Source organism: Ursus americanus, chromosome 13 (assembly GCF_024610735.1).
Source record: "Ursus americanus isolate L20-20 chromosome 13, mUrsAme1.1.p, whole genome shotgun sequence".
NCBI classification, from domain to species: Eukaryota; Metazoa; Chordata; class Mammalia; order Carnivora; family Ursidae; genus Ursus; species Ursus americanus.
Window position 1 is genome coordinate 54,445,665 of NC_142139.1, and position 13,307 is coordinate 54,458,971.

Genomic DNA, 13,307 nt, shown 5'->3' on the forward strand with positions numbered 1-13,307 from the left:
TACTTCCTTAAAATGTAATAAAATTAAATATTAAAATGAAAATATATATGAAGTGTGAAAATGATAGTGAATATATATGGTTTCTGCAAAGACTTATTGTTGGGTATTCAATTCTGACTTAAATACTTTATTTTTAAATTTATGACCAGATACACAGTAGTTAAAAATACTACTGAATAGTATAGATGCACAAACAACTTAGCAATTTGAAACATGAAGCTAGGGGCCAGAGCACCTGAAAGAGTATCTAAAAATGATAAAGCAGAAAATAAATCATTAACTTTGTGGTTAATCAACTTACCTTTCCATAAGTCATCTGCTTTTTCTAAAGATTACACTTCTTTCATTGGTTGGCTAATGTATGTTTCTTAAATCAACACAGGACCAGCAGTTCTATTTATTTTATGCAATAATTCTACCTACGCACCTATGACTGATAGCTCAGTGTAAATACTGTATCTTGAGACATGCTGTATCCAGAATTGACCCTACGCTTTCTTTCCTGAGAAACTGAGGTGAACAGTAGACATATAAATTTGATTGAACAGTGAACTTCTATTCTTTCTAGCTATATAGGAAAACAAGCCTATGCAACTGATCACTTACTAAAACTCTTTCGTTGTACTCTGAAGTTAACCACTACCATCAAAATGTTCTGCGGAGACTATGTAAGTATAATGGCTATTTTTATAAAACTCTTCCAGTCTTTTGAGATTTGAACCTTATTTATAAAATTTCATGTGTGGTGCTTGACCTTTTCATCAGGAAATATTGATGTTTTAATTTATTTTCATTAAATTTTTAAGTAATAGATATTCAACGTAACAATCAAAGTTATATTATTAAATCTCAAACTTATGCTAATTTTGAATTTATTATTCCATAAAGGTAATTTAGATGCCATTACTTTCATAAGTAACCTGACTTTGAATTTTCACTAAAGTTATAAGATTTTTCCCCATATGTATTTCTATAAGAAACCAAAAATAGGGGCACCTGGGTGAATCAGTTGGTTGGGCATATGCCTTCAGCTCAAGCCCCACATTGGGCTCTCCACTCAGCGGGGAGCCTGCTTTTCCCTCTCCCTCTGCCTGCCGCTCTGCCTACTTGTGGCTCTCTCTTTCTGTCAAATAAATAAAATCTTAAAAAAAAAAAACTAACTAAAAATAAATGTGATTGTTAATTTTAATTTTGAATCTATGATCTCTTCAGAAAATAGTTTATTTTTGAGGGGCACCTGGGTGGCACAGCGGTTAAGCATTTGCCTTCGGCTCAGGGTGTGATCCCAGCGTTATGGGATCGAGCCCCACATCAGGCTCCTCTGCTGTGAGCCTGCTTCTTCCTCTCCCACTCCCTCTGCTTGTGTTCCCTCTCTCGCTGGCTGTCTCTATCTCTGTCGAATAAATAAATAAAATCTTTAAAAAAAAAAAGAAAATAGTTTATTTTTGAATGATTATTTGTTGAATTTAAGCAATATATAACTCAATTTAGTATTTTGTTTTCTTATCTGAATCATTTCAATCCAACTGCTCTAATAATAGTCCACAAACTTTTGAAGAGCTGACATAGACACTGAGTTATTTAAATATACATTTAAAAAAAGATATCCATTTCACAAGGTCTTAGAAATTATATGTAATTGTGTTCTGTGTTGATGACAATTTTTTGAATCTATATAATAAAAAATGCTTTCAGGAAGCTTTTTATTTTTACTGCAATTTTTTATGCAAAAAAAAATCACAACAATTATTTGGTTAACCTTTGGCACAAAAATATTATTATTTACTCATTTAAAAAGTATTAATTTCCAAGAAAATTTTATTTATTTTGTTTTTCAAATTAAATATCGAATGATGATCAGAAAAGGGGCCAATTTTCATCACTATTACCTTAAGAAGCTTAATTTCATCTTGGGATTCTAGGATCTCATTGGCAGTTGAAACTTATTACTGTTTTATTAATTGTGCAGCAGTTACATTTCACTACAGAGAAATGAGTCATGAGGTAATTCAGACCAGCTTGGTAAATGATTTAATTTGTAAAAAGCTACTGTTTTCTCCCTTCCTATTAATTCAAGTATAATTATTTGGAAATAATATTATATTCTATATGCTGTGTATGCCAATTTATCAAAGGAACATTCAGAAAATATTTAAGTTATATTTCAGGGAATATTAAAAATTATGATGATGACAAGATTTTTAAAAAATTGCAATGATTGGCTATGGTTCCAGAACTGATAAAGAATATTAGAGACTAAAAAATTGAATTTGAGCATGCTTAAATATTCATTTTAAGTATTTTTTATAATTTAAGAGATGTTAGGTTTGACATATTATCTCAGCACATTTTGATGATAAAATGGTTTTATATAATCAATGTCATTATATTTTAAGGCAATTATTTGTTATCTTGAAATATATGGCCCGAGTGATTAGAATTTGGTATTAAAAAGACCAACAGTTGAGGTTAAGTTCATCTGTTTAATCTCCATTTTGAGTCTGGTGTTCTCAAGCAAAAGACAAGCTCTTCCATAGGAAATAAAGCAGAAGTTCTCATATTAGGGTGTGGGTGATTATTGACTGGGTTGCTTCTTAAAAATATACTCATAGGTCCTCTACCGAGCAGTTTCTATTCAATATATGACATCTGAACTTATATGCTTGATATAAATATGTGACCATTTTTGAGAGCTGCTGAGGTAATTCATTAGTATCAATTAAAAAATAGAGAAAATTAAAATATAAGTCAAGCAAGAAGCAAGAGTCATAGAAAAGTTGTTGCATTTCTGCAAGAAATAATCATATGTAATCCTTTAAAATTACTTTCTATAATTTTGGAGGTAGATAGCCCTTAATGATTAAAGTAGTTTAAGTGGGTTAGTTACATTGAGAAGGTAAATTTATTTTTAAGGCAATAAGTGTATTTTACTTATGTGCTTGACCATAAGACTGTCTATCGAAAGCAAGATTTAATTAAATGATTACGGCAAGCCTGGAATTGTTTTATTAATTAGTCAGATATAAATCACCTTTTAGGAAGATGTTATTATAACATCCCTCCTAGACTAAGGGAAATTGCACTGTAGAATGTTAAATATATAAAAATATATATGTTTTCTGTAATGTATAAGTTATTAAATTTATTAATAGTATCAATCATACTTATAATTATTTAATTATATTTATATGATTAATTCTATATTAATAAATGTATTTATTTTGTTATTAAATACATAAATTATATGTGTGTGTGTGTATACATATATGTATACACACACACACACACACACACACACACACACACACATATTTGCCAAAGCCAGGATCCAAATCCAGTCATCCCTATGTTATTATAATTTGAGCTCTTACCACTATAATATACCGCCTCATCCAAATATATTGGCCTGATTCTTCTAGCGAAATTGTTAGCTGTTTTTGTCCTGTTTTGTCATTAACTGATCCCCTTTTTTTATATAGTAGCATTTTATTTACTATGGATTGATTTATTTGATTATACTCTTCCTTTCCGACTCAAAGTGAACGTTAATCCTCTTCTTTTTGCAATCCTTTTGACAACTTTATTTCTACCAATTTATTGATGGATAGAAAAATATTAATTGTAGGAGTATTACAAGCAACATAACATACTGATTTCATAGTCCATATCTGAATTAACATTATATATTATACCTGAAGTAAAGATACAATTATTAAAATTATCTGAATCTCTACTATATATTAGGAGCTTTGCACATTTTGTCTAATTTCACTGTCACAACAAATCTTTTCACAAAAATACCATTTAACAGGCAAAAGTTTTAAAACTCCTTTTGGAAACACCAGATATTCTGTTCAGTGGTTCTATAATATATTATTTGTAGTATTCAAACCTTCAAGGAAAGTATTCCCATTTTCCACAAGAATATACTGAGGCTTAGAGAAGGTCAGTACTTTCCTCCAAGTGAAAGACCAGGAAGTGGTGATGCAGGATCCTGTCTAACTCCAAAACCATTTCTAACACACAAAAAAGGTAAAAATACCTAAGTATGATAATCCTACATAATTACTGACTTCATGTTACAAAGCAAAAATAGGTCCTTTGGGAACCCAATTAAGAGGCAGAAAATTAGCTACATAACTTTACAAAGATGCTTTTACTCATAAATGTGTCCCTAGAATGGCTCCCCAAAGAGCACCAAAGCCAAACAACAGCAATTTAGGCAATGTCTAGTGTGGGCAACATGATGGCTTGCATTTTAGCCCAACTAATATGGAGTAAATGCATTGGTACTTATCAGTGAATTACATGTAATGAAGGAAGAGCACTCAGAAAACAGAAACAAATTCAGAGCATTTTATCCAAGAGTGATTGCAAGCTGAGAAGAACTCCCATGGGAGCAGAAGCTGTTGATTAGGCAAGATTATTTTTAAAGCAGACTTTTCCTATTGAAGGGTATTCCTGAGGGAAAAACTTCCATCCAAGAAATCTGACTTTGATTATTTATCTGCAATATGACTTACTGAACAAATATTAATAAAAGGTTATTCATACTTTAGATTGCTTTCTACTATCACAAGACTACATTGTCTGAACTTTACACACTTTGATTCAACAAAAGTTATGAATCATGCTGGTTATGCTTCAACTTTTACTGAAGCCTCTGTTGAATTGGACTAGAAAAATTAAATGTAGTAACTTTTTCTTTAAAGCGAATTATAAGCATACTGTTAACTTTTTTAAGCCCTTTATAATAGCTATAGATTGCTTTTAAATGTAAAGGCTGAGCAAATACAACTGTGGAATAGTATGAAACATAAAGTCAGAGCCAGCTTTACCCTATAAGATCCATAAGACTGAGAACAATTTACTTAATCTTTCTGCATCTCACTTTTCCTATCTGTGAAATGGATGTGATAATAGCACCTATGTCATAAGAACCTCTTAAGAATTAAGCGGCAGATAAAGCACTAAGAAGATGAAGCATAAACAGTACTCCAAACAGGTATGCTAGTATTTGTGTTTATTTAGTGGAGTTCCCACGCTTTAACCCTACTCTAACTTAAAAGCTCTGACCTTCAGGAACCCAGTGCACTACTTCTAGAGATGAAGTTAAGTGTGTTACCAAGTTTAAGTTTACATAGACACACATATATGTGTTCAATCATTCACATACATATATACACACAAACACACATATACACATATACAAACACACATACATGTATGCAACTATTCATAAAATTTATTAATAAATTTGAATAACATCAGAAGTTTCATGAATGGAAATATAGTCTCTTAAACTCATCATAATCTTTATTTGTCAATAGCTTCTACCATGCTAAAATTTTCATAATCCCACTCCCCTTCCTCCCCAGTTACTATGAGAATCTCCTTTTTATGGCAAAATTCCTCAAAAGTGTATTGCATTCATTATATTCAATTCCTCTCCTCCAATTCTCTGAATCCATTTTAACTCCGTTTTCACCCAAACCCACTTCACCTAAACTGTCCTTATGAAAATAAGCAGTGACCTCCATGTGCCTGAATCCCATGCCCAGGTCTCATTCTTCATTTTATATGTGAGTGTTGTTTGACGCAGTCTCCTTTGCCAAGAATGTTCCAGTTTTCAATTCTTGAAACTTTTCTTTTTCCTATTTTTAGCCACTCCTTTTGTCATTATATCCAATATAATGGTTTAACTGCAATGTATATACAGTCTTTCCTGAATTTGTATCTCAACCCAGCATCTATGCTTCAATCTCGGAGTCATATAACCAGTGCCTACTCAGTGAGTGGAAACTACATCATCTTAACAGCTCAAACCAAAAAAAAAAAAAAAAAAAAAAGTGAAAAAAATTGAAGTTATCTCTGACTCCTCTCTTTCTCTCATACCTTAAAAACAGCCTATTTATCAAAATCTTTTGGCTCTACGTTCACAATATATTCATTATCTGACCACCTCTCACCACTTCCACTACAACTACCCTGGTCCAAGCTAACACTATCATCACTTAACAACTTTATGAAATAGCTTCCTGCCTGGTCTCCCTACTTCCATTATCTGCACTCAATTCTAGGAACTAGGGATAGAACAGTGAACATGATTGTGAAAACCTCTGCATTATTGAAATCCGCATTCCACTGACGTATAGGAACCATCATTATTCCAGAATTAAACAAAGTCATGAAGTAGGAAGTAAAAACATTAAAGAGGAGATTGTGAGAAAGATTTTGGTCCTGGTTTACAATTTCTTAGAGCATTCACCATAATAGCAAGAACAATAATAAAACTTAAATTTGTAGAATCGTTTCCATTTTCAAAAGTGCTTTCAGTATACAGAACATAAGGCCTGTAGAAGATATGATACCACTTTTTCCTCGCTAGATCTGTTGATTTCTCTTAACTGCCAGAGTGTCTAGATGATTTAAAGTTATTCAGAAAGTTATTTTGACATTATATTTCTACTATTAACATTAATACTGTACACTCACTTAAATAAACATTAGGTTAAACCCAAACCCTCTTTAAGTATAAACAACACTGGAAGCTGTAAAAGCCACAACAGAAAAAATATGACTAACTATATTTTTATTTTTTCTAATTAATCAACCTATTCAACAAACAGCACAGGAAATAAGTCATCAGATTATCACAAATCACTTTTAAAAATTGTACTTCTCTTGTTAAATCACATGATTAAAGTCTTGAGAAATTATGTTTGAGCAAGAAGACTCAATAGTTATTTTAATAAGTCATATATTTCTGGGACTAAGTGGAATGGAGAAAGCAAACAGAAAGACACTATTTAGAGGGCATTACTTACTGATTTTTCCTTTTGTATTACCACCTCCCAGACCTACACCCAGCCCTCTATCTACCATAGATTTCTTCTATCAGCAGAAACTCCTTGTAATCAGGAAAAGCCTAGCTTGATTCACCAAAAAAGAATGGATTGGAGATTTTTTTAGAAAGTATTTCAGAGTTCATGCTATCAATCTCCCTGACTCAGCCTCTTTTGAATAGTCTCCAAAGATTCTTAAAACTCTGCTTATAATTTGTGGACATGCTTTTCTTTCAGGCATTTAAAAAACTGCCTCTTAAGACCAGTTTTCTTTGCCAACATCCCACCTTATCACAACACATAATTACAAATATATTCTTTCTAGATTTCCCTTCTATTTAGGTCCTTCAGACATTCTGGTAATTATGCTAGAAGGAACCAGAAAAAAAGTGATGTTAACAGTATGATAAGTATCAAGTATAAAACATAAAAATAATTATAGGCTATTTATACATAAGATGTGTTTCATGAACTATTATGGATAAAATGGAAATCAACTTTACTCAGAAGCTGCTTTGGATGGACTTTTCCTCTTTATTTTGGGGAAATTTATAATAAAGCAACAGGATGTCTTAATGTACTTTATCACCCTATTTCTTAATCACAACATTTGTGCTATTTTATTTTTAAATAAGCCAGAATTGAAAGCATTGTAGAAATATTTTTTCAAGTTAAAATAAAAGACACTTTAACCCCAGTAGACACACTGTTCTATGTAATGTGTATTAGTAATGGTTTAAAAAATATGTGAACCATTATATTTTATAGTTGGATGATTCTTGTGTTGATGCCATCACTACAACAGTAATCTTCTTGAATTACTGTTCAATTCTTTAGAGATGTTGAATATATATATATACATTCTTCTAGGCTGTTATTTAGCTGTCAGTCTCAAAATGTCAGTGTTTTAAAAGATAAATAAGAAAACAGACAAATGTGCTGCAAGATAGAGGCATTGGTGCCTGGAGGTACAAACACCCTCTGTATACTTTTCATCACCTGTTGTACTGACTGCTGTGTGTTTAATCATCTAGCTCGTATATAAAAAAGTAAATATTCATAGTGGGTGTAGTAGTCCCTTCAAAGCAAAAAAAAAGGTCAAATTTATGAACCCTCAAGATAGGTGAATTATTGGCTTTGAAATGAGGATTTTTTTGTGCAACCAAGTTCACAGCTGAACTTATTACAACTTAATGTCCACTAGAAACTCTTTGAGATCTCACTCCCCTACAGTTCTCATTTTGTTTCAGCCCAAATATTGTGAATACTAGGATGATTGTGTATGGATATGACACTTCTTCCTTCAAGATACTGTCTTCTAATTTTACAATTTGGTGGACTTGGTCTTTTTCTTATGTATAATACAGATTTGGGCTAATTTGAATGCTTCAGAGATGGAAATGGTTTTAGAAAATGTTATTTAACCTATTTAGAAGAGGGAAGTAAATGTTAAATAATATCTCTTCTCAGAATCACAGGGTTATATATAATTTGTCTGCCAATAGCAACCAAGAAACAGGTGAGTCAGCCTCCCTCTCAAATATTATGCTTCATCCCCTCTCCTAAAAAAAGTTGCAGGAGTGCAGCTTTATGATCTAGGTTTATTTCCTTTTATGTCCTTTTTTAATTATCTTTGTATATTTAGAAAGTATTCAAAAGCAAATACATGTAATCTTAAATTTGACATAGGAACTAATTGTTAGAATAAGTATAATGTGCGCTACTGTTTTAAATGGTCTACTGTACTTTTCCCTGCCCCAGCCTGGAATTAACCACTTCTCCAAGGAGCCCCAATTCCCTTAGTTGAATAATAATATTTCAAAACTAAGATCCGGATGCTGGGTGTGCTCATTTCTACTTCGGAATCACTGTTTATAAGCTCTTTAAAATGACAGGGCAATGAAATATGTGAAAATACTAACCCATATATCTGCACACATCTGTATTTATTTCTGTACATATGTATATATCTATCTACCTTTGCACCTATCTACCTATCTATCTGTCTATCCATCTACCTACTACCTATCTTTCTGTCTGTCTCTCTCTGGCTATTATCTATCTGCATACCGATAACTTCAATCTAACTCTGCACCAAAATTTTATCCTCCTCTGTTATCTATAACTTCTCACACAGTAAAGATCATGACTATCAATACCTAAAACGTGCTTATTTGTTCAACACTAGCATAAATACAGTTTAAAATGTGCTAAGCCACAGCCCTGTGAGAAACAATTTTGCCAAAAACAGGACATCGTTTGGGTTCTTTTCATCTTTAGCTTTACAATATCCAGTTAAACGCTATTTGCCAAAGTTAGGACATGTTCCTTCTCCCAACGCACTTTACTGTGGTTATCAGATTCATTTGTAATTTAGCTTTGTTTACTACAATCTGCATTCCTTGTTGGATTCCCTCTACATTATAGCTGATTGTGTTAAATTTAAATTTATGTGTGACAGAATATGTTCTTTGTGGTATGCAGATGAACGAGTTTTGAGTCATATATCCAATACTGCATTTCCTTATAGGAGACCTTCATCATCCAAAAATCCTTCCACAGTTTCCATTTATAGTCAACCACGTCCCCAAACCCTCAGATCTGGGCAAATACTCATCTGTTTTCCATTCCTTTAGTTCTACCTTTTCAAAGTGTCATATAAATAGAATCAAAGACTATGAAATCTTATGAATATAGCTTCTTTCACTTAGTAGAATGCATTTAACACTTACCCAAGTTTTGCCTGAATCAGTAGTTCTTTTTAATGCTGAATAGCAGTCTGTTGTACGAAGGTACCACAATTTGTTTATTCATTCAGTTTGAAGGACATCTGGGTTATTTCCAACCTTTACCAATTACAAATGAAGTTTTTATGGAAACTCAAGGTTTTTGTGTGAAGATAAATTTCCATTTCTCTTAGATAATTATCTAGGAGTGGGATTGCCAGGTTATATGGTAAGAGTATGTTTAACTTTATAAGAAACTGCTACATTGTTTCTCCAAAGTGGTTATACAATTTTGCATTCCAGCAACAATGTGTTGTAGTAGTACCTCATTGCAGTTTTACTTTGCATTTCTTTATGTATAATGGTATTAGTTTTTCATATGCTTATTTACCATACCTTCACTGGGAATATGTCTGCTTATAATGCGTACCTTTTTTTTAATTCAGTTTTTTTTATTTCTTATTGTCCTTTATATATTTTGAATAAAAGGTCTTCATGAGAAATGTGATTTACAAATATTTTCTCTGATTCTGTCACTTTTCTTATTCTTTTGACAGTGTTTTTCATAGATTAAAAGTTTTCAATTTTTACAAAGCCCAGTTTATTTTTTCTTTACAGATTATATTTATTATTATGTCTAAAAATTCCTTTACTAACCCAAAGTCATGCAGATTTTCTCCTATATTTTCTTCCAGATATTTTATACAATTACATTTCTATTTAGGGCTATGATCAATTTTAGGTTAATTTTTGTGTAAGTTGTGAGCTATAGTTCAAGCTTAATTTTTTTTTCATAGGGACATCCAGCTTTAAAGCTCCGTTTCTTGGAAAAACTATTCTTTTTCCATTGAATTGCTTTACAACTTTGTCAAAACCTATTTGTCTAGATTTATGCAGTTCTATTGCCAGATTCTCTATTCTATTCCATTGATCTATTTTGCTAGAACATTAATCAATAGCACACTATCATTATTATTGTCATTTCATAACAATTCTTAAAATCAGTTAGCATTATTCTTACAATTTTTTTTTTCAAATCTGTTTCAGTTGTTCTAGGTCCTTTGCATTTCCATGGGTATTTCAGAATTAAATTGTTCAAATCTACATAAAATGCTGCTGGGATTGTGTTAAATCCACAGATCAATTTGGGGAGAACTGACATCTTAAAAATATTAAGTTTTTCAGCCACAAAAATGGTATATATACCTCCATTAAGTTATGTCTTCTTTAATTATTGTTGACAGTGTTTTGTTTCTTCTCTTCCAATATATATGCCTTTTTAAATAATATTTTGATTCCATGGGGTGCCAGTCAAACACCTGATCTGATATTCATTCAGGTCATGATCTCAGGGTCCTGAGATTGAGCCCGTGATGGTTTCCCCACTCAGTGGAGTGTCTACTTCCCCTCTCCCTCTCCCCCTCTGCCCCTTCCCACCACTCATGCATTTTCTCTCTCTCTAAACTAAATAAATCTTGAAAAAATATTTTGACTTCAGTGTAGTTAACATAGTGTGTTACATTAGATTCAGGTGTACAATATGGTGATTTAACGATTCCATATATTACTCAGTGTTCATCAAGACAAGTGTACACTTAATCCGTTTACATATTTCACCAGTCCCTTCACCCACCTCCCCACTGGTAACCATCAGTTTGTTCCCTATAGTTAAAAGTTTGGTTTTTGGTTTGTCTTTTTTTTTTTCTTTTCTTGTGTTCATTTATTTTGTTTCTTAAATTCCAGATGTGAATGAAACCATATGGTATTTGTCTTTCTCTGGCTTATTTTGCTTAGCATTATATTCTCTAAATCCAACCATGTTGTTGAAAATAGCAAAATTTCATTCTTTTTTATGGCTGAATAATCATATGCCGCATCTTCTTTATCCATTTGTCTATTGATGGATATTTGAGCTGTTTCCATAATTTGGCTACTGTAAATAATGCTGCAATAAATATAGGGGGTGCTTATATCCCTTTGAATTAGTGTTTTTGTATTCTTTGGGTAAATATCCAATAGTTTTATTGCTGGATCATAGGGTAGTTCTATTTTTAATTTTCAAAGGAACCTTCATACTGTCTTCCACAGTAGCTGCACCAGTTTGCATCCCCACCAACATTTCATGAGGGTTCCTTTTTCTCCACATCCTGACCAACACTTGTTTCTTGTGTTACTGATTTAAGCAATCTGACAGGTGTGAGGTGATATCTCATATGGTTTTGATTTGTATTTTCCTGATGATGAGTGATGTTAAGTATCTTTTCATGTGTCTGCTGTTCACCTGGACATGTTCTTTGGTGAAATGTCTGTTCATGTCTTCTGCCCATTTTTTAACTGGATTATTTGCATTTTTTTTGGTGTTGACTTGTATAAGTTCTTTATATATTTTATATTCTAACCTTTTATTGGATACATCATTTGCAAATATCTTCTTTCATTCAGTAGGTTGTCTTTTGGTTTTGTTGACTGTTTCCTTTGCTGTGCAGAAGCTTTTTATTTTTTTGTAGCCGCAATACTTTATTTTTGCTTTTGTTTCCCTTGTCTCAGGAGACATATCTAAAAAGATACTGTTACAGCTGATGTCAGAGAAATTACTGCCTGTGCACTCTTCTGGAATTTTTATGGTTTCATTTCTCACATTTAGGTATTTTACCATTTTGAGTTTATTTGTGTGTATGGTTTCAAGAAGTGGTCCAGTTTCATTCTTTTGCATGTAGCTGTTCAGTTTTCCCAACACTATTTGTTAAAGAGACTTTTTCTCATTGCATATTCTTGCTTCCCTTGTCAAAGATTAACTTACTATAAAATCATGGGTTTATATCTGGGCTTTCTATTCTGTTCTCCTGATCTATGTGTCTATTTTTGTGCCAGTATCATACCGTTTTGATTACTCTATGCTTTGCAATATAACTTGAAATCTGGACTTGTGGTACCTCCAGTTTTGTTTTTCTTCCTTAAGATCGCTTTGACTATTTGGAGTCTTTCGTGGTTCCATACACATTTTAGGATTGTTCGTTCTATTTCTGTGATATATGCTGTTGGTATTTTGACAGGGATTGCATTAAATGTATAGATTGCTTTGGGTCATATGGACATTTTAATATTTGTTCCTCTAATGTATGAGCATGGGATATCTTTCCATTTGTTTGAGTTGTCTTCAATTTCTCTCATCGGTGTTTTATAGTTTTCACAGCTAATGATGAAAATTGAGTTTTTCCATTAAGGTCAGGAATAAGACAAGGATGTCCACTCTCACCACTTTTATTCAACATAGTACTGGAAGTCCTAGCCACAGCAATCAGACAAGAAAAAAGAAAGAAGGCATCCAAATTGATAAGAAGTAAAACTTTTACTGTTTGCAGATGACATGATAATATATATAGAAAACTCTAAAGACTCTACCAAAAAACTACTAGAACTAATAAATGAATTCAGTAAGGTTGCAGAATGCAAAATCAATGTACCAAAATCCAATGCATTTCTATACACTAATAATGAAGCAGCAGAAGGAGAAATTAAAATAATAATTTTAATAATAAAACCTAGGAATAAATTCAACCAAAGTGGTAAAAGACCTGTATAATATACATGCCTTTAATTTTTATGTTTTTAATTTTCTTATTGCACTGATTTTCAGTAGGATGTTGAAGAAGTGAAGAGAAAAGACATCCTTGCTTTGTTTCCAACATGGTCAGGGCAGTGATGGGGGCAAGTGGGTGAAGTACATTCGTATTTC

At 32.3% G+C, this 13,307-nt stretch overlaps 1 protein-coding gene across 1 annotated transcript in view; it reads left to right on the plus strand.

The window, feature by feature from the left end:
• The first annotated feature begins 515 nt into the window (after positions 1-515).
• The window catches only part of ANXA10 (annexin A10), an 86,456-nt gene continuing 73,664 nt past the window's right edge, over positions 516-13,307 (plus strand). Inside the window, exon 1 of the mRNA XM_087866571.1 lies at positions 516-668. Coding sequence (XP_087722697.1) covers positions 651-668 — 18 coding nt within the window. The 5' untranslated portion in view covers positions 516-650. The remainder of the gene's footprint in view (positions 669-13,307) is intronic.